The sequence below is a fragment of the Ochotona princeps genome, chromosome 19 (assembly GCF_030435755.1).
Source record: "Ochotona princeps isolate mOchPri1 chromosome 19, mOchPri1.hap1, whole genome shotgun sequence".
NCBI lineage: Eukaryota > Metazoa > Chordata > Mammalia > Lagomorpha > Ochotonidae > Ochotona > Ochotona princeps.
This window is the reverse complement of record NC_080850.1, coordinates 29,851,749-29,874,308: the sequence shown is the minus strand read 5'-3', so window position 1 is coordinate 29,874,308 and position 22,560 is coordinate 29,851,749. Positions and strand designations below refer to the sequence as shown.

The following is a 22,560-nucleotide window of genomic DNA, read 5'->3' as shown; positions in this document are numbered from 1 at the left end:
ACTTTCTGTCAAAGCTTGACCAGAAAAGCTGTCCAACTTGTTCTACCCTCCATGGTACAAGGCATCCTCTGCAGGCCTCAAAGAACTGGTTGTCATGTCCCCCACAAGCATCTGGATATGGCATCCACTGCATAGGCCTCAGCAACCAGTTCTGATACATGCACTCCACAGACCAGATCTGTGATTTTCTCAGGACACGTTTCCCAGACATGTTAGCCAATGAACTGAAAGTGGAACAGGTAGGATTCAAATCAGTGCCCATGTCAGATGCTAGCACTGGCCACATGCTTAGCCTCACCACAGCACCAGCCACAACAAATAAATCTTAAAAAAAAAAAAAAAAAACAACCACACACACAGTCAGGGGCAGCGTTCTGGCACACACAGGTAAAACCGCCAGACCTCCAATCTCCAGCATGCCATGGGCACTGCTTGCAGTCTGGACTGCTCCACTTCCAATCCAGCTCCCTGCTAGTGCACCTGGGAAATCAGCAGCAGATGGCCCAAGTCCTTGGGCCCCTGTACCAAAATGGGAGACCCAGACGAGGCTCTCAGTTCTTGGCTTTAGCCTCACCCAGCCCTCCATTACAGCCATTTGTGGAGTGAACCAGCAGATGGATGCCTTTTCTGTCTCTCCCACTCTGTAATTCTGCCTTCCAAATAAATAAATCCTGGTGGAGGGACTTTTCAGTAATAAAAAAGTATACTATTAATAAACTTATACTTAAGTACAAATTATTGTACAGAAAGAAGCCCCACAAAATGGCTCCTACTCCATCTACGTAAAATTCTTGAAAATAGAAGCAAACTTACAGTTATAGAGAACAATCTAGTGGTTACCTGAGGATAAGGAGAACAGAGAAGGATAAAAGGTAGGTATTCCCAAGGGAAAGAAGGAAAAGCTTTGAAGGTGACAAATATACTCATGATCTTGACTAGAGCAGCAGTCTCCTAAATTCTGCACTTTAACGCAAGAGTACTTCAAAGAATTCATGGGAAACTGGAATTAAAAAACAATTTTACTTTGGTGCAAAACAAACAAACAAAAAAGCTTTCGAAATCCAAACATTATTTCCCATATCTGGCACTTCCATGAACAATGTGAAGTTGCTGAATATAGGAATCCCAATCAATGAATTTGTAAGACACAGGTGATGAGGTGTGCCTTTTTTTACTTGATTCTAAAGTTCTGGTATTAAAAAAGAAAGCAATATAACACATCCAAGATGTAACAGAAGCTGTACGGCTAACCAGGAACTTACACAGCTTGGTCTTCCATGAACTTTATGACCAAACATGGCTTATAAATGACCTTTTGTGGGGGTAACTGCAGTATGTTAAATCGTACACCTGATCTTAGCCAAAAGGCCAAGAAGCAACAGTATGTTAAATCCTACAAGAAAATACAAATCATGTGCCTCACAAACACTATTCAACACTGTAGCTAAAACAGGAAATAGGTCATAGATCAGAAATCCAGAAAACAGATCCAGTATATCATAAATTCGACCTGTAATTGCCACCTTAACAAAAGGTTCAAGCAATTACTGCCGCTGGCAGGGTTGGACTTTCACCATTTTCCATGAGAATGCTTCCATAAGAGAACCCATGTTTCTTTTCATTCAGTTCCTATTATACTTACTCTATTTTGTGTTTGTACCCTTTATCTGTTCCATCCCCTTTCTCAGAGGAAAGAAATCTAAGCAAATATTGAAAGGGCAAATGAACACTCCCTAGTTGTCACACAGCCAAGAAACACAGTGTGCTTCTTTCAGCTTTTTCCGCTCAGTTTCACAGCATCTAGTGTGTGTACTCCTCTTATACAATCCCTTCCTACTACGCCAGCCATGTTCCAAGACCCTAAAATCCAATGGGAAAAAAAAAAAAAAGAGTTCTAAAATGTCTGCTTCTTTTCTTCTGTTTACTCAGCCAATCCTCCCCACCACACTCCAGGCCCTGCAGCTGCTGAAGTGACTGCTGCCTTGGCTGCAGGTTTGGGTTTGAGGACATTTACAGTCTCTTCCCAGGGCTAGTGTTGTGACACAACCTGTAAAGCTCCTGCTTGCAGTGCCAGCACCCCCCATATCTGAGTACTGTTTCAAGTCCCCATCTGCTCTGCTTCCAAACCAGCTCCCTGCTAATGTGTCTGGAAAGACAGCAGAAGACAACCCACACCTGGACCCTTGCCACTCATGCAGTTGCAGCCATTTCCTGCCTCCACCTCTCCATCTCTGCTCTGTCACCCTGCATTTCTAATCTAAAGACTAAAGGAGCACCACCTCAATAATCCTTATGCAAGGGGAGCACGCAGCTTCATCTTACTCAAACCCAACTAGAGGCAAACACCTGATGCTGCTTTGCTGGCAACAGGTGAATTTCTTTTTTCTTTTACTATGCCTTCAAACAAAAATTGTGGATAAGAAGCTAAACATAAAATAATTAAAGCTTATTTCAAAACATGATTTCTGCAGTCATAAATTATTTTAGTTATGAAACTTAGGTCTACATATACAAACTCTATTTTTAAAAATCATAGTACTTTTTGCCAATAAACATGATTTTAGCTCTGTTCTAAGCTAAGCGTGGTATATAAGCTTATCTTTCAAGCTCCTATTGCAAATCACAGGAGACACAATATTCTCCAAGAATACCTTGGCAATCCATTTATAAAACCACTCAAAGTCCTTGAGGACAACAAAAAGCTATTCTATCATATTGGATAAAAATCAGCCTATTCTGATCCATATTCCCACCAACAAACCTGAATTGTTTCTCATTCGCTTCTGTTTTCTTAGCTTTTATAATAACTTACAGACCATCAAAATGTTAGCTCCTTTAAAAAAGAAGTATCCCGGGGCCCAGCTCGGTAGCCTAGTGGCTACATTCCTCACCTTGCAAGCACTGGGATCCCATATGGGTGCTGGTTCTTATCACTACTTCCCATCCAGCTCCCTGCTTGTGGCCTGGGAAAGCAGTCAAGAACGGCCCAAAACCTTGGGATCCTGCACCCGCATGGAAGACCCAGAAGCCCCTGGCTCTTGGCTTTGGATCATTCAACTCTGACACGCTTAGGGAGTCAATCATCAGACAGAAGATCTTTCTCTGTCTCTCCTCCTCTTGTATATCTGACTTTCCAATAAACTACATCTTTAAAAAAAAATACCCCCACATTTACCAACTCTCCCAACTCAAACCCACCCCCTCAGCTTTACCCCCAGAAAGGATTCCTTCTTGAGTCAGCATCAAATGAATCCAGGGCCCTCTTGTAAGTCACACAGAAAGGGCAGAAATGGTTAAGGTATCATTCTGTCATCTCAAACATGTCACTAACATTCCTGAAGGCTCCCCTCCCTCTTTGCAAACTAAATAATCCCTGTGTTTACCATCTCTAGAAAAAACATGACTTACAGGCCTGACACGATAGCCTAGTGGCTAAATTCTCACCTTGCTTGTGCCGGGATCCCTTATGGACGTGGGTTCATGTCCTCACTGCTCCACTTCCCTTGTAGTTCCCTGCCTGTAGCCTGGGAAAGCAGTCCAGGAAGGCCCAAAGCCTTGGGACCCTGCACCCATATGGGAGACCTGGCAGAAGTTCCTGGCTCCTGGCTTCGGATGGCCTCAGCTCCAGCTGTTGTGGCTACTTGGGAAGTGAATCAGCAGATGGAAGATCTTTGTATCTCCTTCTCTCTTTTCAGTAAAAATAAATAAATCTTTTTTAAAAAAATGACTTACACAACACTACCTGTGAATTTTTCAGTTTTCTGCAAATATTTAGCCCAAAGTTAATGTCTTCTAATGGAGTAGGTATTGTGCAGCAAGTTGAACTGTCACTTGGGATGCCGACATTCCAAACAGGAGTACCTGGCTTGAATCTTGGCTACTCTAGACTTCCAATCTGCCTTTCTGCTAATACACCTGGGAGGCAGAGAATGAAGACTCTGAATGTGTCGGTTCCTACCACCTCTCAGCTGATCTGGATCAAGTGCAGCTCCTGGCTCAAGCATGGCCAGCCCTGCCTGTTGCAGGCACTTGGGGAGTCAACTGACCTATGGAAGATCTCCCTCATGCTTGCTCTCCCCTCTCTGCCCACCTCTGTCATTCTATCTTTCAAATGAGTAAGTAAATCCAGAATGAGAGTGAGCAGGTGAGAGTCAGCACCATATTCTTTGTTTCCTATTACTTCACCTTTAACTGCCCTCATTTTGGGCAGGCATCTACAACTGGACATTCATACTCTCATTTAAAAAAAAAAAAAAGGCATGAAACTGCAACATAATAATAATAATAATGTAATACAGATATTCAAAACTAAAGCTGTTTAAAGTGATTGGTTCTCTCTAATCCCAGAGTGCAATTCATATCGTACAGTTATGCTCCCCCCAAAATCAAACATCATTCTTTGTTCTCAGAATGTGTCCAATGCAAAACTGTGGAAGGCATGGAGTCCATTCCATGCACAAAATACTCTGCAGTCTAACATCCCGGTTCCCTTTACACACATTTCAGAAATCTGTCTATCTGACACCCACTTCAATCACTTATGAAAAGTCACAAAACACCCTGTTCATCTTCAGGTGGAGTAAGGAACTGAAACAATGCGAGGAAGAAGGATATGCTCACGGCAGAGGAGCAAAGGATGAGCCCAGGGGAAGCAGCAGCCGCTTGGCTTCAGCCACTCATAGCAGCATTTCTAATAATCACGAGACACACTTCCATCTTCCATTCACTGGTTCACCCTCCAAATTTCTGCAACAGCTAGGACTGGGTCAGACCAAAGCCAGGAGCCTAGAACTCTGTAAGGGTCAGCTAGCTGGGTGGCAGGAACCAGGTTAGGCTCCAGTAATTAGCTGGAATGAAGAGTGGCAGACCTGGGACTCAGTCCCAGCACTCCAATACAGGATGCAGGCACCCTAAGGCATCCTAGCCACTGTGCCAAACATCCACCTCCTAGGTCATTTTGTGCCCAGCCACCTTGGAAATTTGGACTCGATCTCCTGTCCACCTGAGATCCTTCAGGGGGTAACAGCTGGTCTTAGGCCATTTGTGGGATCTGTGTTCTGATCAGCTCAGCCGAACTTAGAATCTAACTAAACCCCTACAGTATGTAGCAGCAACTAAAGGAAAAGAACCCCTCAAATGCAAACCTTTCAGGCACAAGCAGTCCAAGCCAGTGCAGCATCACAGAGTACATTCTTAATGGCGTTCCAGAGGATCGAAGCCGAGTAGGCGAAAGAGCTTTGAGTTCAGTTTTAGCCTATAGTTTAAGAAAACTAAGCCATGGGTAACAAAAGCACACTAGCAATCTCGCCCACTCCACCCACCCACATCTACAGAACCAGACATAGAGAAGTTGATTGCAACGCTCCTCCTCTTCTCTCATTTCCACAGTTTCATAAAAAGAGCAAAGAGGAAGACAGAATATTCTGATGCATTGAAGTACATTATACTTGCCAATTAAAGGGTTAAAAAGCACTTCTTTTCTGCTACCTTTCTAATTCCTTATCTACTAAAGCAATTCACGTAACTATCTTTATTACCTAGTTTTTAAAATTCAGAAGGTTAAGGGTTAAGACTAAAACCTCAGAAAGAAAAAATAGAATTTGCTTCAGCTCTGGCCTCTAAGAGCAAATTTCAACAACTCAGCCAAATCCACTCAGTGTGTGCAAGGCGGACATTCCAACAGGTGAAACGAAGCTGAATTTCTTCCAATCTCACCTTGCAGCACCACACGCTTAGCCAACTTCATGACTTCGCGGAATACACAAATGTTGGATACAGTAAAATCAAGTGTCCAATTCTACCAGAGACTTGAAAAACGTTCACCAACCACAGAGGTCACCACAAATCTGCAAGAAGAGCTAGAATCTGGGTGAGGAAGGTCAAACAGTACCCATGGAGACCAAATCAAAACAAAAAGACACAGAGAACACCGGGGCCCCAGCTCTCAAAAGGAAAGCTTTCTAACTTAAGGTCAATTTTATCATAAAGAAACAAGAGAAAAGCGGTTTTAGTCATCCGAGGGGCTGGAGGTTGTCACTACTATTAATCCTGCATTTCTAAGGGGAGAAACAAGTGTTTGGCAGATCAAAGTGGGCAGTGACTGATGGCCTGCAGGTCACTGGACAGGACGGTCCAGGGGCACCTGGTCTTGCCAGAAATAGGTAGGAAGAGATGAGTCACTATTTTAATTCTGTCGAGTACACTCTGCATCTTGATCCCCTGGGTTACAGAACGACATTTTTCTTCCTGTTTCCATCCCTTTCTCAGCCTTCCATCCTAAACATACGGACCTAGTGCCAATGCTCAGGAGTGGGGCTGAGAGAGTGAGCCACAAACCATCTGGTTAGCAGGAAGAGTTACTACAGAGGGGACTTGATGCCTGCAGGAGAAAATGAAACCTCTTACAGTTACGAATCTGTAGCAAGCAAACTGTTAAGATTTGGACCAGGCTCTGTATCTCCAAGCTTTTCCAGTTAAAAAAAAAAAGAGCCAACAGCTCCCTGGGGAGAGGTGTCAGAAAGAAGAATGAGTGTGGGCAGAAAGTAATGGACAGTGTAAGAACACACGAAAGTCAATATCCCTTCTGACGGAGACTGGAGGTAACTGGCCAATCTGAGGAAAAGCAACAGCTTCTACAGGTAGGAGAGCACCGTTCAGTAGCCCCGGGCCAAGGAGGAGTGGAAGGAGAGGTGAGAAGAACGGGATAGGCATCTAGACCAACTCAATTAGTCACCAACTTCTTGGACTTGAAGTCTACTTCCTCCCCAAGGAGGCGGCTGGTCACCACCCCAGGTCAGGAGGGCACGATCCCGGAGGGGAATAGCAACCCCTTAAAAGTAATAAGCAACCGGGCAAACACGGGGTTCTTTGGCCAGAGGAGCGCGCGGAGGCCAACGAGCGTCATGCCCCGATGGCCACGGACCTGGGCAGGAACAAGGACAAACGTCCAAGGGAAGCCGGGGGTGGGGCCCGAGCCAGGTAACATTCCTGAGGGGAAGGATTATCAGGTGACACCGGGCGGAGGGCCCAGTGGGGGACTGGGCGGGAGGAAAGTTAGCAGGTGAGAAGGATCAACCCTGTGGAAGGAAGTGACCTTAGGAGGAAACCCAAGCGGGTGGGAAGGGGTAACAGGGGCGAACCGGCTCGGCCGAGCACAGGGGGACCCCGAGCGCGCGAGAAGGCGTGTTCGGGTACACGAGGAGGAAGAAAGGAAGTGAGGCTGAGGGGGCGGGAGGGCACGGCGTGCGGCCGGCGGGTGCGGGGGGCCGCCGAGGGCGCCGGGGCCAGGTGGGACTCGGCGCTTCCCGAGGTCCCAGGCGGGGACCACGTCGGGCTGCGGAGCAGGAAAAGCAGGCGCGGGGGCGGTTCCCTGGAGACGGGCGGACGCCCCGGGGGCCCGCTGCTTCGGGGGGGTCTCCCGGGTCCCGGAGGGGCGGCGGCCGGGCCCGGCTGAGGGAGCGGGATGGGAGGGACACTCACAAATTTCTTGGATTTGCCGCCGTCGCCGCCCGTCGGAGGCAGCTCATCCGGGCTCCGACCCTTCTTCTTGTCCCGGGTCCCGCGGCCGGGCCCCAGGCCCCCGCCGGACGGCTCCATGTCCCGGCTGGCGCTGGCCACTGACCCCGCGCCTACGCCGCTCCCCCCGGGCAGCTCCGATCCAGCAGCCGCCGCCGCCCAGCAGCTCCTGAGCCTGCCGCCGCGCCCCGCCTCATTAGCATGCCGAGCTGCGCGCGCCTCATGAATATACAACGGTGACGCCTCGCGCCTGCCCGCCTGCCCCACTTCCGCCCGGACCCGCAGCCCCTACCAATGGGGCAAGGGAAAAGGGGTGGAGGGAAACCGCGGAAGCGCACTACCTGCCCAGCGGGCCTAACCATTCGGACCCACGTGGAGGGGGGGCTGGCGAGTGGGCGGTGCAGCTCTCCACGGCGATAGCGAGGAGCACCGCCCCCTGGCGGTTGAAGTGGCGCAAGCCTCTCCGCTCCCACTAGGCGCCCACGTGGCTGTAAATCCCCGGCCCTTTCCCACCCCATGCCAGGATGTTGTTATTATCTAAACCGAAATACAGCCGAGGCTGTTGCCCTGGCAGAAAACTCAGTACCAGAATTAATGCAATAGTGTGGTTTTTCCGTGTAGCTCACGAAAAAAGGTTTCAAAAGTGACTGCTTTGACGCATGGCAAGCTGTGTGCCAAGGATAGAGCTGGGTCTCCAGCGCTGGACTTCAACCCACAATCCCAGGCCGACTACCTTCTAGCAGCTGTTTCTAACCTAGACGAACGAATTCTTGCCAACAAGTGCCTGAAGAGGAACTACAGTTACTTCTTACCTCACACCTGTTTTGTGCCAACAGATTTTATGTAAATTTTCACAATCCCATGTGACAGGTTCTACCGGTCTCACTGTTTCTTTTCTTTTTGTTGTTCTTGTTTATGGATAAGAAATCGGGGCTTTGAGAATTAAAGTGACTTGTCCAAGTACACGTAACTGATAGAAAATTTAAACCCTGATTAGTCAGACTGCCAAACCCTGTGTTTAACGAGATTCCCCACTGACAAAAACAAACATGGGGCTGGGAGGAGGGAGTTCTCCCACGTGTGCTCTCTGCTCTTCCAATATAACTCCTTTGGCAAACTCCTGCACTTTCCTAGCTACACCTGTCTCAGTGGCTACACCTGTGACAAGTGCCTGCGTCAGCTGCCTCTCACTGGCCAAGAGTTTTGAGGTACATTCCTGGAAGGCGGAGTCAGTAGCTTACTCACTGGAGCTCCCGGGGCTCTGGTGGGCACCCAAATAAAGCCTTCCTCACTTCTGCTCATCTTCTCATTATCTAATAGGAAGTCGCACAGAGCTTTCCAGACCATATTTCAAATTCAGTATGGTCAAAACAGTTCAAAAGCTATCTGTTTTCCAAGCCAGAGTATTGGGGACAGATGAGACCACGTGACAGCAAGATGGACTCATTTAGCACTCTGTACCACAGGCTTTTGTCAGCTACGCTTACCGTTCGTTCTCCTTATTGCATCGTAAAGTTCTTCAGAGATGGGCTCATATACGCGGCTCCTGCAGTACCCGGCACTGCTTCTCACACAATGGGAACGAACTTCTCAGTGCTACGGATCTGACAAGTCCCTGCGTGTCTTCAGCAACCAGCATCATTGTTTGGATCACACAGGCCCAACACCCTAAAATCGCCTTCTGCTTCCTGTCAAGCTAGTCATCCACCCAGCTTTGCTCAACTCAACAAAGAAATGCTCCATCAGCTTCCCGAATCTAAGCAGCGTTACCCGGGTAGAACATGTGCACAAGGCCTAACCAGGCATGCTGAATGAATGTCAACTCTGATGGTTACTGTGTGCATCATGGCCCTCCTCTGCCTATAGGCGATGCAGCAAGAATTAATACTACCAGAAAAGGCAATATGTAGAAAAAATACCAACTTGGTTTATTGGATAAAAACAGTGGTAAAATGGACATAAAGCCAAAAGTGAGGACATTTTTCACATCCTCCCCCTACTCAACACCAACCTGGGGTTGTGCTGTTAGGGGCCAGCCCACCGCCCTCAATACTTGCCTTGTATTCCAGGCCTGCAGTAGAGGAGCAAGTCAGAGGCAACCTATGTCCCAAACCTTTTCATCCCTAGAATCTCCGGGTTGGTGGGAAGCAGGGAGGAAGTAAGGGGCCAAAAGGGCTGTGGAATGGCCTCTAGGGCTCACTGCCCAAATGTTCCAGACATTTCTGTCCCTGTCTCACTCCTAATAAGTACCATCATTAGGTTGTGGGAGAGAGAAGAGAAGGGAGTAGATGGTTCTAAACCCAGCTGTGGTCTCCAAACCCTTCTCCAGAGTTCCCAAATGTCCTGGGAGTGGCCAGTCAAAACACCAGGGGACTCACACTCTTGCCCTCCCATCAAACCAAGAGTGAAAAGGAGTTTCTCAATACACAGCATCTCAAGCTGCTCTCAAATCTCCACATCGCTTTCCTTGTCATTGTCATGGTCTCCATCGTAGAACTCATTGGGTGCTTCTGGCCTGCAAAGCAAGGGAAGACACATGGTCAGGATGCTTCATTCCACTTTCCAAGTTCTATCTTCTCCCAGAGCCCTGTCTGGGGCTGGCGTCAGGAAACCGCTCCTCTTCTCCTGGTGGTAAAGACTGCTCACCAAGCTATCCTTTTGCGTATTCAGGAAACACTGAGGTATTGTACTGTGCTGGAGACAGTCCACTGGAGAGGCGGCCTGTCCTCAAAGACTTCCCTAATAGATGACACTGGCCAAGATGAATGAAGGAAATGGAGGAGAGTACTACATACAAACGCAATAACTACCACAACTGAAAGCAATGGAAGGCAAAGGATGACACTCCAGACAAGATGGATATGAGAAAGCTGCTCTCAGAATATAAGACCTGAAGTCTGAGCCGGGAGTGGCTGGACAGAGGTTCCAGGAAGTATACTCCAAACCCCAAGAAAACCAAGTGTGGGGATCATGATGTGGAAGGAAACTGACATAGTCCCACAATAAGGGGTAGGACAGGAGGACTGGGTGTAGTGCCTGCAGAGTGGAGAGACTAGGGAGGGCCTGCTAAGGGACTTCCTTCTAGGTGCAAAGGAAAGGGGGGTTTGAACCACAGGCATGACCTGATGTCATAAACTTGTACTGGGAATAGGGATGTGAGGGTAACACAGGGCCCAGGAGGGGCTAGATCTTGGATTCAGTCCCATGTCTGAACAACATTTAGCTCCCTTAATTCATACAGATGCTTAGATGCAAAGTCATATGCCAGAAAGGACTTAGAGTGGAGATTTGATCTAAGGATGGCACCTGGGAGGCGGCCTCTAGGAGAGGTCTCTGGGTCACTGTGGCCTGCCCTGGCAAGGCCAACACGGGAGCAGAGCCTGCTCCTTGAGTCCCTTCGCACCCTCGACTGCACCAGATGCCTGAACCAACAGGACCACCCAACCTGGGCCTGTGGGCCTCAAAAGTGAGGAAAGCCAGAATGGGACTAAACTTCCTCCCTGAGAAGTTCCTCCCAGGTCTTTTAGTTGAGGTGCCAATGAAGCTAATTCAAGTGGCTGCTTTCTTTTTTTTTAAAGACTTTTTTTTTTATCAGAAAGTCATATTTTCTAAAGAGGAGAGACAGAAAGATCTTCTGTTCACTGGTTCACTCCCCAAGTGGCTCCAACAGCTGCAGCTGAGGCAATCCAAAGCCAGGAACCAGGAGCTTCTTCTGGGTCTCCCAAGCAGGTGCAGGATCCTAAAGCTTCGGGTCATCCTCTACTGCTTTCCCAGGCCACAAGTAGGGAACTGCAAGGGAAGTCGAGCAGCTGGGACACAAACTGGCACCCATATGGGACCCTGGAGCATGCAAGACGAGTACTTTACCTGGGCCTGGCTGCTTTCTTTTTGAAAAATCTTCCCAGGGTCAGCATGGTGGTTCAACAGGCTAATCTCTACCCACAAGGACCAGCATCCCATATGGGCACCATTTTGTGTCCTGGCTGCTTTACTTCTGATGCAGCTCTCTGCAGATCCACCTCTTAGGGTTGCCCGCAAGTAACAGAATGATGATATGACTGTTACAATATCAAGTACACAGTATGGAGTCTGATGCTTAGCCAACCCACAAATTTGGTCACTCATATTGTTACGACTCTGCCAGTCAACCACATGCTGGAGCTATAGGCATCAAAGCAGAACAGGAACTTCGTGGGTAGTCCGCTGGTGCAGCAAGGCTCAGAAACAGGAAGAGGCCTGAGGCATCTGCTGGCTGTTGAAAGGGGGCGGTATAATACCGAGAGGAGGCCCAGATGCCAGCCTGGAACTACTGACGAAAAGCCAAACTCTGATAAGAAAAGAACCTAAAAATAGCTTCTACCAAAGCAATGAAACAATTAAAATCAATGCCCAAAGTCAGCCTTCTGATAACTGGGTAAGTCAGGAGATGACTGTTAGCACAGGAAGCCATGCGGCCCTCCTGGGTACTCACCAGCAGAGGGAAGGAGGGGGATTTATGGAGGAAAGAAGTCCAGGGCCAGAAGAGAGATTTGAAAGATCATTTCTAAGACTCAGAGGCATTTCTAAGACTGCAGATCTGGCCCAACCTCTCACACCAGACAGGGGGAGGCCTGCGTGTCCGGGTTGGATAGCCCTCAGTCACGCCAGGACTCAACTAGCACCAGTTTGAGTCTCAGCTGCTCCACTTCCTATCTTGCTCCCTGCTAATATGACTCTGAGAGCAGCAGAGGATGGCCCAAACGACCCACCAAATGGGAGACCTAGAAGTTTCTGGCCCTTGGCAGACCTGGCCTGGCCTAGCCCCAGCTACTGCAGCCCTTTAGAATGAATAAGCGGAAGAAAGATCTTTCTGTGTTTCTCCTTCTCTCTGTGTAGCTCCTATTTTCAAGCAAGTTCAAAAAAAATTTTTTTAAACCAAACCTAAGCAGTACTTGCTTCTGTGGAATGCGTCTGGAGTGAGTGAAAATTTGATGTATTTTAGTATTCTTTCGAATATGTGAGACTCCTCATTAAACACAGGAGAGAAGGGCAGGGGAATTGCAGCTGACTGCAGGAAGTAAGCCAGGGTCAAAGCCTCACACATGCTTCTGCCCACTCCAGCCTCCCCAGCCAGCTAGCTGGCCAGCCTGCTGGGATTCCCTACCCACAGGTCCCAAAGCCAGACCTGCTGTAGTTCTCCTCAGGTCCCCGCTCCTCAGCATCTGCCTCGTCCGTCCTGTCATAGGTCAGGAGGTCTGCAGGTACATCATGAATCTGGACGCTGGGCGCGTGGTTCAGCATCTTCAGGTTTTCAAAGATGGTTTGGCGGATCTGATCCAGATACTGGTTGGAGACCAAGAGCAGGTGGTGAGCAGCTAGCAGGGCTTCCCAGGCCACCCAGCCCTCTGGTGTGACTCTCAAGTGCTGCTCCAGTCCAGGTGCCCCAACCAGCCACTGCCCTCCCTGCAGCCTCTGCTTCAGCCTGGGCTGCCCCCGAGGTCAGAGCAGGACCTCTCCCAGGCTTTCCCACCCTGGGGTCAGCTCCTGGGAGCCGCTGACCTGCCGGGAGTTCTGATTCTCGATGCGCGTGCTGACATCTGGATGCAGCGTGAAGTCCGGGGCAAAGTACTCGAAGTATTCTTGGGGAGGAGTTGGTAGAAGCAGGGGCTCAGGCCCACCCAGGCAGGTCTCAAGCCTTCCCAATCGCTTTCCCTCCCACGCAGACCCCTTAGGAAATAGCTTCCTGATGTCTTGCCTCTTTTCAACTCAAAAGGGTTCAGTCTAGAGTTCTGAGCATGTAACACATCCCATCTGCCCCTGGGCTCGGGAGTCTGGGAGAAGGCCCTTCCTGGGGGATGACAAGAGGCAGTCCTTACCACTATAGGGGAGCTCCTCACTAATGGCCTCTTCCACCAGCAGCGACGTCTCATATGTCCTGAAACCAAGCAGCAGGGCAGGGTAGACAGACCAAGCAGGCTGAAGGGCCCACCTCACTTACACCGGACTAGGAAGAAAAGGAATGAGGAAGCGTGCTCACCAGCAGCGGGCCACATTTCGGACAGTATAGCCACCACCACCTAGCACCAGTAGAGGGATGTTGAAGCTCTTGACATATTCCACACATTCTCTGTCAAAAAGAAACCAGAGAAATGGATGGGGAAGGTGAGCCAAAGATAAAGTATCCTCCTCCAAGCATTGTCTGAAAAGAGGCACAAAGCATCTACCAAGCTCCATATCTCGATCTGGGGAATGAAATTCATCAAGCTGCCATTGCTGTGCCTACTCTTACCCTACACCTTTCTCCACTAAACAGCCACCTGAAAACACGGGTTATCCCAGATTATCTCCTGCATGAAAGCCTTCCTCCCATCACATCTGGAGTATAGTTCAAATTCCTTGACAAGGTCTAAAGGAGCCACACAATCTCACCCCAGTGACGTTGGACCTCACTGCAAACTACCTCTGCCTGCTCCCCGTGTTCTGGCTCTACTGGTTAGATTTCACCTTCTCCACTACATCAGTTCTTCCCTGCCTCCAAACCTTCCACGGGCTCCCCTCCCTTCCAGGACAGGCTCGCTCTGCTTCTAACTTGGACCTTTGTGGTCTCCAGGTCTCAGTTCAAATCCTGCCCCTGCAGAAAGCAGGGCTGAGAAATCACGCTGAGGCATAGGTTCCATTGTTACCCTATGTCTCAGCTACTTTCCTTCCTTTACAGGCTTCATAATAACTTAGGAATTGTATCTGCATATTTCTTTTTTGTCTGTTTTCTATCTTATTCTGAAAACTCCAGCAGCGTTTCCTCATGACATCCACATCACCTAGTCCAATGCCTGAAACATCATAGGTGCTTAATGAAAACCTCATGTGAATGAATGACCATCAAAGGAACCCTGCTTAGTATGGTATTTCTAGTTCAAGTGCAATTTATACTTGTAAGTCATTTCCAAGAAGAGGTCAGGTTCCATGAATGTGGTCCCATGGAAAGAGGACAAGCAGGACAAGGAGGAAGGATGAGCCTCACCCATGTCCCCGGATGCTCAGGTTGAAGCAGCCTAGTCGGTCACAGCCCAGGGAGTCGGCTCCACACTGCAAAGAGCAAAACCCCAGGGGGCCGCAGTTAGGCCACTGCAGTTAGGGCATCACCGATGTCCGCTGCTTCCTTACAGCCACCCCCCAGGGACATGCCTCTTCCCTGCTCTTTCCTCAAGTCCAGGCAAGCCCTCAGGAGGCAGTCCTGAGTGTATTACCTGGAGCACAATGCATGTGGGCTGGTAGAAGTCCACCACCTGGTTGATAACTGGTTGGAAAAGGTGCTTGTAACCTGGGAGAGGGCCAAAGAGAGACACCTGGCACCCCAAGGGGATGGGGAGACAGGGAACAAAAAGAAAAAGGGGGTTGAGAGAGCATGTAGCCTAGCAAAGGGGCAACCTAAAGAATCAAGCCTTTGGTTCCACGCAGCTGAACAGGCTCCCAGACCGCTCCAAGTGACTGACAAAACCAACCCCTTTTCCAAAAAAGGCACATACACACAGTATGCTGCATATAATTTCTGGGGGCTCAGGTCCCCCTAAAGGCCACTCATCCATCCAGCCCAGCAGTAGATAATGAGTCAAAAGTAGTGTACTTCCAGTACACAGGGAGAAGGTGCCAACACTTACTCTGATCATCAATGCCATCTCGCAGGGGCACATTCAGACAGTAGTAGCGGCCACTCTCTGCTCCTACTTCATACATGTCACCTAGAGGGAAGTATAGGTTAGCCACACCTGCAAAGCTTGCACACCCAGCTGCGTCATCTCCATTTCCCTCCGCTAGACTCTGCAGAGCCACTAAAGTCTCTTGCAGCCCACACTCATTCAACAACAACAAAAATTTTGTTGAGGGCCTACTATGAGCCAAACCATGCAGCATGCTCTGGGTGAACTGAAGCACTGACATTAGTACCCACCAAGCTGGTATTTATTCTTGGCAGAGGGGGCATATAAGAAGAAGGACATAGTAAACAAAACAGTACAGCAGGTGGAGGAGCAGTGAGCATTCTGAGGAACCAAAAACGCAAGAGGACAGAGGAGGGGAGGAGCAGGTGATCCCCATAATTGAGGTGGTCAGGGAAGGCTTCTCTGAGGCATGCACACCCGAGCTGAGACCGGAAGACCAAGGAGGCAGCGACGGCACAGAACTGAGGTGAGGGGCAGGGAGAGCAGTGCTGGTTCCATACCTGTGCCAGGGAAGAAGTAATTTCCATATTTGTGGAAGGACACTGTCATGACCCGGTCGGTGAGGTAGAAAGCCTCCTGAACACCGTCACCATGGTGGATGTCAATGTCAATGTAGAGCACGCGGGGGTGGTACCTGGGGGGAGAGCCGAGCCCCAGTCTGAGGCAGGATGACCACCCACACACACTCCACGCAAGCAGACTGTTGATTTATGCAGAGTCAGCTTCTGACCAACCCAGCTAAAACGCAATCCCACCAGATTCCCAAAGGCCACCCTGGAGCTCCCGCCTGCAGGCAGGAGGCAGGGACAGGAAATGGATGTGCAGAGATAGCTGAAATGCGAGCAGGCAGCATGAACGTGGGAGATGGAGGAGGTCAAGGCCAGGGTGGAGTCTGAGGAATCTCCTCCAAGAATCTCCTAAGTGCACCACCTCCCTCAGGGTCACTTACTTGAGCAGCTCCAAGATGCCAATTACAATGTCATTGACGTAGCAGAAGCCAGATGCCTATGTGAGACATTGGTCTTAGGGAGACAGGACCAAGTCCTCCAACCAGCTGCCCTCTCCTCTGTCATCCCTACTGGTAGCCACTGTGTCCCCCCTCACTTCCTCCCTTACCTCAAATTTCTTGGCGTGATGCAGACCACCAGCCCAGTTAATGGCAATATCACAGATCTGAAAGAAAAACACACAACTGCAGCTACCTGTGCCTAAGGCTGCGAGCCCAGGGTCAGCGTTAGGGCCCAGAGCCTAGAGCCCAACAGAAACAGGGAGGCAAGGGCTTGGGAGGACTTGGGGCCACATCACCTTGTTGTTCAGCTGCGTTGCTCCTTGCAGAGATGCACCTGTGTAGCGGGAGCAGAACTCGAAGAGCCCGGGGAATACTGGGCTGCAGGCAAAAGGAACTTGCTGGATCCCTTTCACTGCGGTCCAGCACCTCCCTTCCCCGCCCTCCTCACCCACCTGCCCCCAATCTCCATTTGCCACCAACACTGTCTTTCCCACTGCCCACCTGAGCGTATCTGCAAATTCACTCAACCAACAGTTTTGGATCAAATTGGGAACCAAGCCCCGTGCAGAGCAAATAGAGATTTACTGAACTCTGCCAGGAAGTTTGCACCCCAGCTGTAGAAAGAAGCAAACAGCTTTGAGGTTCTTGGATATACAGGAGAAAGGAAATATGCTGAGAAAACACAAGGTCTGCTTTGCTGAAAACAGTCTTCTCTGTGCACCACATGGTAACACAGTGTTTAATAATATACTTTACAGTCACATATTATAAAGAAAGGACTGTATTCTGATATATGTGGACTACTAATAACGAGATAACCCACTGACAATCATTAGCTCAGTGTGTGGCACCCAGTAAGCCTTCAATAAATGTTAACTATAATTACTGTCATCTTCACTCTGTTATGAAAAGGAGAGGCTTAAAGCCAGACACAAAAGGCTACATACAACATGACTTGATTTATATAACATTCTGGAAAAGGCAAACTAGGAGAGCAAGACAGCAGATTCATAGTTACTGGAGCTAGGATGAGCAAAAGGAATCAACTACTGCAGGGTGTGAGCCACCGTCTTGGCAGAACAGAAATACTTTCTATCCTGACACATTCTATCCAAATGCTCAGAACTGTTACACTACAAAAAGGTGACTTTTACTATACGCAAATTATACCTTCCTAAACCTGACTTCTTTTTTAATAGATTTATTTTTTTTAAGACTTATTTACTTTTTATTGTAAAAGATCTACAGAAAGAAGGAGAGACAGAGACAGAAAAATCTTCCATCCGCTGGTCCACTCCCCAAGTAGTCACCATGGAGTTGAGCTGATCTAAAGCCAAGAGCAAGGAGCCTTCTCTGGGTCCCCCACGTGGGTGCAGGTTCTCAAGGCTTTGGGCCATCCTCTACTGCCTGCCCAGGCCACAAGCAGAACTACATGGGAAGTTGAGCAGCCAGGACATGAATTGGTGCTAACATGGAATCCTGGCACATGCAAGAAGAGGACTTCAGCCACTAGGCTTCCGTGCTGGGCACCTAAACCTGACTTTTAAAACAGGAAAAGCTTGGGGCTGATGTGAGACATCACAACACTGCCTGTGCCACCAGCACCTAGTATCAGAGCTCTGGCTGCAGCTCCCTGCTAATGTGCCTGGGAAAACAGAAGATGATGGCTTGAATATCTGGGTCTCCACCTCCTACGTGGGAAATTAGTGACTGTTCGACTAGGCAAGCTGTTGAATTTGGAGGGGACTGCAGAGGTCTCATCTGTCAAGGGAAGCAGTTAACGGACCCTGCCTCACAGGCGCTGTTGAGACTGACCACAATGTCTAGTCGACAGCGGGTAATCAAGTATTATGGTGAAGAGTAAATTACTAGTATTTGAAAATCCAAAACTGCCAGAAGAAAACGGGCTACAAGTAGCTGCCTCTACAGAGAGGGATTTTTGGGTGGGTTTGATAAGTCTGGGATTGCAATTGTCTTTTTATTACAAGTCTTAGATTCATCCTCTTTGAAAAGAGTCAGAAACTAATGAAAAGGGAGTGGGGAGGGAGTCTGGCCAGACTGTCTTCTGACACGCAGAGCACGGTGTGGCCTCAGTGTGAAAGGGCTGAGGCAGCACAAACCGCACAGAGGTAAAGATTTCTTCATTGCATACACAGCAGCTACAGCGCCTAGCTGTGGCCCAGAGCCTGACTCTGCACTCCCAGAGCTATAAGTGAACTCAAAAACAATGGCCAGAACAGCCACCAAGAAACAAGATACCTTCCAAGACAGTATATGACTGGATGGCACATAGCAGTACGGCGTGTGCAGGGCAGAGCTCCAAAGGCCAGCGTGGGTGGCCCACTGGTCCAGAGGCGCCAAGAAGGGTGGGAAGGCCGTGCAGAGTTGTGCCAAGAGAACATCTCTTTGGGAGGACACACTGTGCCGGCGAGGTGTGGGGAGGGCAGGAAGGTGCCCACACCAGCCCGAGGAGCTGCTCTCTGCTTCAGCCAGACTTCACAACAGTGAAGTCATTAAAAAACATGGCCCCTGGTTTTTAAAAAAAACCTATCACCTCTAGTGACCAGTGATGTGACTCAACCATTAGATCTCAGGGCTGATATAATTAGGTGGCTACGCAGCAAATGTCATAGTAACATCTAGCAGAATATGCACTCAAAAAATGCTACCATCACAAGAAACACAGTCTGAAAGTCTCAAGAGACAACAGGAGCCAGAGCCATGGTAGAGCAAGCTAATCCTTCATCTGTGTCTCTGGCATCCCCTATGGGTGCTGCTTCTAGTCCTGGATGCTCCACTTCCCATCTAGCTCCCTGCTAATGGCCCTGGGAAAGCAGCAGAGGATGGCAAAAGTTTGGGCCCCTGTACCCACATGAGAAACCAGGACAAAGCTCCTGGCTCTCAGTTTCAAAAAAGCCCAGGTCTGGCCAGTGTGGGAAATTTGGGGAGAAAACCAGAAGATGGAAGATTCTCTCTCTCTCTCTGACTCTCCTTTTCTCTGTAACTCTGCCTTTCAAATAAAAAATAATAAATCTTTAAAAAGAGAGACAAAAAAAAAAGACAGCAACCAAATACAATATGTAGACTTTATTTAGATCTTGATTAATAAATAAACAGATAATTAACTGCAAATATATATGTGTATATGTGTGATATATACATATATACACATATGTATGTATGTACATGTGTGATACACACATATATACACATATGTATGTATGTATATGTGTGATACACACACACACATGTATGGAGCTGACCTTATGGCACACCAGTTTAAACCTTCACCAATAATGCCAGCATCCCATATGGGCTCCAGTTCAAGTACTGATTGCTCCACTTTCGATCTAGCTCCCTGCTAATTCACCTGCAAAGGCAATGGAAGGTAGCCCAAATACCAGATACCAATATAGCAGATGCAAGTAAAGTTGAAAGCTCCTGGCTTCAGCCTGGCCCAGCTCCAGTTGTTGCAGCCATTTGAGAGTGAGCCAGCACATCTCTGTGTAACTCTGACTTTCACTTAAAAAACATATATCTTAAATGTGCGTATATATATATGAGAACTGAAGAAATCTGATTACTATTTGCACAGCTGATGAAACTGAGGAAAGACTAATACTGATATTAAAATTCTAGTGTTGCCCATCACTGCAGTCCCAGAACTTAGCACAAGGCCTAACCAAGAGCAAATGATCACTAACTACTGAATAAGAAAGTGATTGGCGACACCCTGATAAGTGCCCCCCCCCCCAGTCCTCCTCCTGCTGCCAAGACCTCGTGAAAATGACTGGCATCAAAATGCTGGCCACAAACGGTCGCAATCTCCCCTCACCAGTCATCGCCCACATTGAAGGCATTGAGGCTCTTGGTGAAGCCTTGCATGTTGGTGGGGCTGACGCGCTGCAGGAAGTCAATGTAGTCCTCAGAGTGGAAGCGGCACATGTCATGCTGAGAGGCCTGATATGGCTTGAAGACCTCAGGATGGAGACATAAGAGGAACTCAGGCAGGATCCATCTCCCTCCCAGTGCCAAGAACACCCACCATGAGCCCGGCAAAGAACAACAACCTGAAACAGCCAGGTGGGTTATTGTGATCAAGATCCTGGAAGACTGCTTCCTCCCCTTCCTCTCCTTCTTTCCCAACCCGTTTAACCTCTCCTAACTTCTCAATCTTGATCACTGATCTACCTGACTCCCACACTCACCTCCTTCCTGATTCTATTCTCTCTTATCTGAAGTCAATGATATGGTAAATATGCCCACCTTCTAATTAAGAGGGAAGGTGCTTTTATTTTTAGGAACTGAGATACATAAATCTCTTTAAAAATTGGGCAAGGAGGAAGAGCTTTTCTTCTTCCAGAAAACACAATTACACACAGGTAAACCATCTCAAGGGACCCTGGCCCCCAAACTCCTGCACTAACATCACCTCACTCATTTTTTTAACAGTAAGTTTTTTAGATTTATTTATTTTTATTGGAAAGTCAGATTTATAGAGAGGAGAGACAAAAAGATCTTCCATCCACTGGTTCACTCTCCCCAGTGGCCACAACGGCCAAAGCTGAGCCATCCCAAAGTCAGGAGCCAAGAGCTTCTTCTGGGTCTCCCAAACAGGTGCAGGGTCCCAAGGCTTCAGACCATCCTCTACTGCTTTCCCAGGCCACAAGTAGGAAGCTGGATGGGATGCAGAGCAGCCAGGACCCATATAGGATCCTGGTGCATACAAGGCGAGGATTTAGCCATTGAGCCATCACAGGGGGCCCATCACCTCACTTTTCTACAACCAATCCACTTGTCTATGCCTCAACATGATTCACTCATGCTGAATGAATGAACATTCAGCCATGTTGGTGATTAAGAGCTCTCAGAAGGGTCAGGCTCAGGCCCAGTACAATGGCTCAATTTGTTTAATCCGCCCCCTGCAAGCACCAGGATCCCATACGGGCACTGGTTCATGTCCTGGTTGCTCCAGTTCCATCCAGCTCTCTACTTATGGCCTGGGAAAGCAGCCAAGAACAGCTGGAAGCCTTGGGATCCTGCACCCACGTGGGATACACGGAAGAAGTTCCTGGCTCCTGGCTTTGGATTGGCTCTGCTCCGGCCACTGCGGCTATCTGGGGAGTGAACCAGTGGATGGTTCTTTCTGTTTCTCCTCATTGTAAATCTGCCTTTCCAATAAAAATAAATAAACCTTAAAAAAAAAGGGTTGGGCTCAACTGGTAGGACCCCATGTAATTCATAGCTTTAAATTCCAAGCTTGGGACCCACAGGGTGGGTAGTCTGCCAGATGGGAGACTAGGAAGATATCAGGCAAAAGTGTGGAGGGCTATTCCAAGCTGTGAACACCCAGGGAAGCCCATGGTCTTTGATACCCATGAACACATTTACAGGCAGGGTGGTGCAGAGTTCTCTCTGGAGCTCTGATTCCTTGGAGATGGAGAGACACGGCAGGGAAAGGCTTGGAATAGAAGGCAAACCTCACTCTCAGACACAGTGATCCAGCGTGGACAGCCCTACCCACACCCTCAAACACAGGGGAGGCTGCCTTCAAGCCAGCCCTCAGAACACCCTAACTCCAGACCAAGGGCTGGTCCGCAGGTCAAAGGGCGAGCCTGAGGTGCAAAAGTAACTCCAGCTAAGTCATAGGACGCCTCCTCAACATTTTGCACATAAGCGGAAGCCGCTGGTGTCTTATCCTCTGCCACCCCCGACTCCAGGGGCGGGTGGCACTTAGTGCATCCAGTCCAGCCCACCTATCCTTAAAGCCACGGCTCACCCTCACCCCCAGTCCCCAGAAGCAGCGAGACTCACGATCATCTTCTTATACAGGCCGTAGTGCAGGACCAGGCTATGGGTCAACGCCAGGCGATGAGGTTTCATAGGGTGCCCAGCCCCTGGGGGTGAGGGGAGAAGAGAGTCCGTCAGTTCCCGCCCCCTGGAGACGCAGCCCCGATTTTGAAACCTCTGCGTGCCGGGCCCTCACTCACAACCCTCTCTCCTTACCGTAGTGGAAGTTGCCCACGTCGGGGTCGTAGAAATAGGCCACGGTCTTGGCCATGGTGCCGGCCGGAGCAGGCCCCGCGCCTCCGCCGCCAGCCCCACCCCCCGGCCGTGCGTGCTGCGCAAGCACGCAGCCTGCCCCTGCGGAACGGGGGCGGTCCCGCCCCGCCCGGAGGCCGCGCCCGGGCCACGCCCCCTTGCGGAGTTCCGCCGCTCGGCCGGCTGCGTCCTGCGAGGCTCTGGGACTTGAGCAGCCGGGCTTGTGCCCGGGAACGGGTGGCTTTCGTCCCAGGATGCGAGAAACATTTCTTTGCGGGCGGAGGTCAAATCCTCGGG

General features: G+C 49.2%; 2 protein-coding genes across 3 annotated transcripts in view; both read right to left on the bottom strand.

The window, feature by feature from the left end:
* The window catches only part of DIAPH1 (diaphanous related formin 1), a 105,618-nt gene extending 97,855 nt beyond the window's left edge, over positions 1 to 7,763 (bottom strand). Inside the window, exon 1 of one of the 2 annotated variants that reach the window (XM_058677580.1) lies at positions 7,480 to 7,763. In XM_058677580.1, coding sequence (XP_058533563.1) covers positions 7,480 to 7,596 — 117 coding nt within the window. In that variant the 5' untranslated portion in view covers positions 7,597 to 7,763. The remainder of the gene's footprint in view (positions 1 to 7,479) is intronic. The other variant, XM_058677581.1, reaches the window with a different exon arrangement.
* A 1,657-nt stretch (positions 7,764 to 9,420) lies between these two features.
* HDAC3 (histone deacetylase 3) lies at positions 9,421 to 22,383 on the bottom strand. The gene is made up of 15 exons (XM_004586496.3): positions 22,228 to 22,383; positions 22,036 to 22,118; positions 20,057 to 20,199; positions 16,518 to 16,599; positions 16,329 to 16,385; positions 16,162 to 16,217; positions 15,713 to 15,846; positions 15,153 to 15,233; positions 14,742 to 14,815; positions 14,516 to 14,580; positions 13,532 to 13,621; positions 13,371 to 13,429; positions 13,054 to 13,133; positions 12,680 to 12,837; positions 9,421 to 10,030 (listed from the first exon to the last, which is right to left on the bottom strand). The coding sequence occupies exons 1-15, from the start codon at positions 22,280 to 22,282 to the stop codon at positions 9,961 to 9,963; spliced, it is 1,287 nt and encodes a 428-aa protein (XP_004586553.1). The 5' UTR covers positions 22,283 to 22,383; the 3' UTR covers positions 9,421 to 9,960.
* Between the last annotated feature and the right edge of the window lie 177 nt (positions 22,384 to 22,560).

What these genes read in the sequence shown, in the direction of transcription:
- HDAC3 (XM_004586496.3), bottom strand. Translation starts at nt 22,282, where the DNA reads ATGGCCAAGACCGTGGCCTATTTCTACGACCCCGACGTGGGCAACTTC. An exon ending in GCCTGTATAAGAAGATGATC is followed by an intron (nt 20,200 to 22,035) that starts GTGAGTCTCGCT and finishes CTCCATCCTGAG; the next exon opens with GTCTTCAAGCCATATCAGGC. An exon ending in ATCACGCCAAGAAATTTGAG is followed by an intron (nt 16,218 to 16,328) that starts GTAAGGGAGGAA and finishes TGTCTCACATAG; the next exon opens with GCATCTGGCTTCTGCTACGT.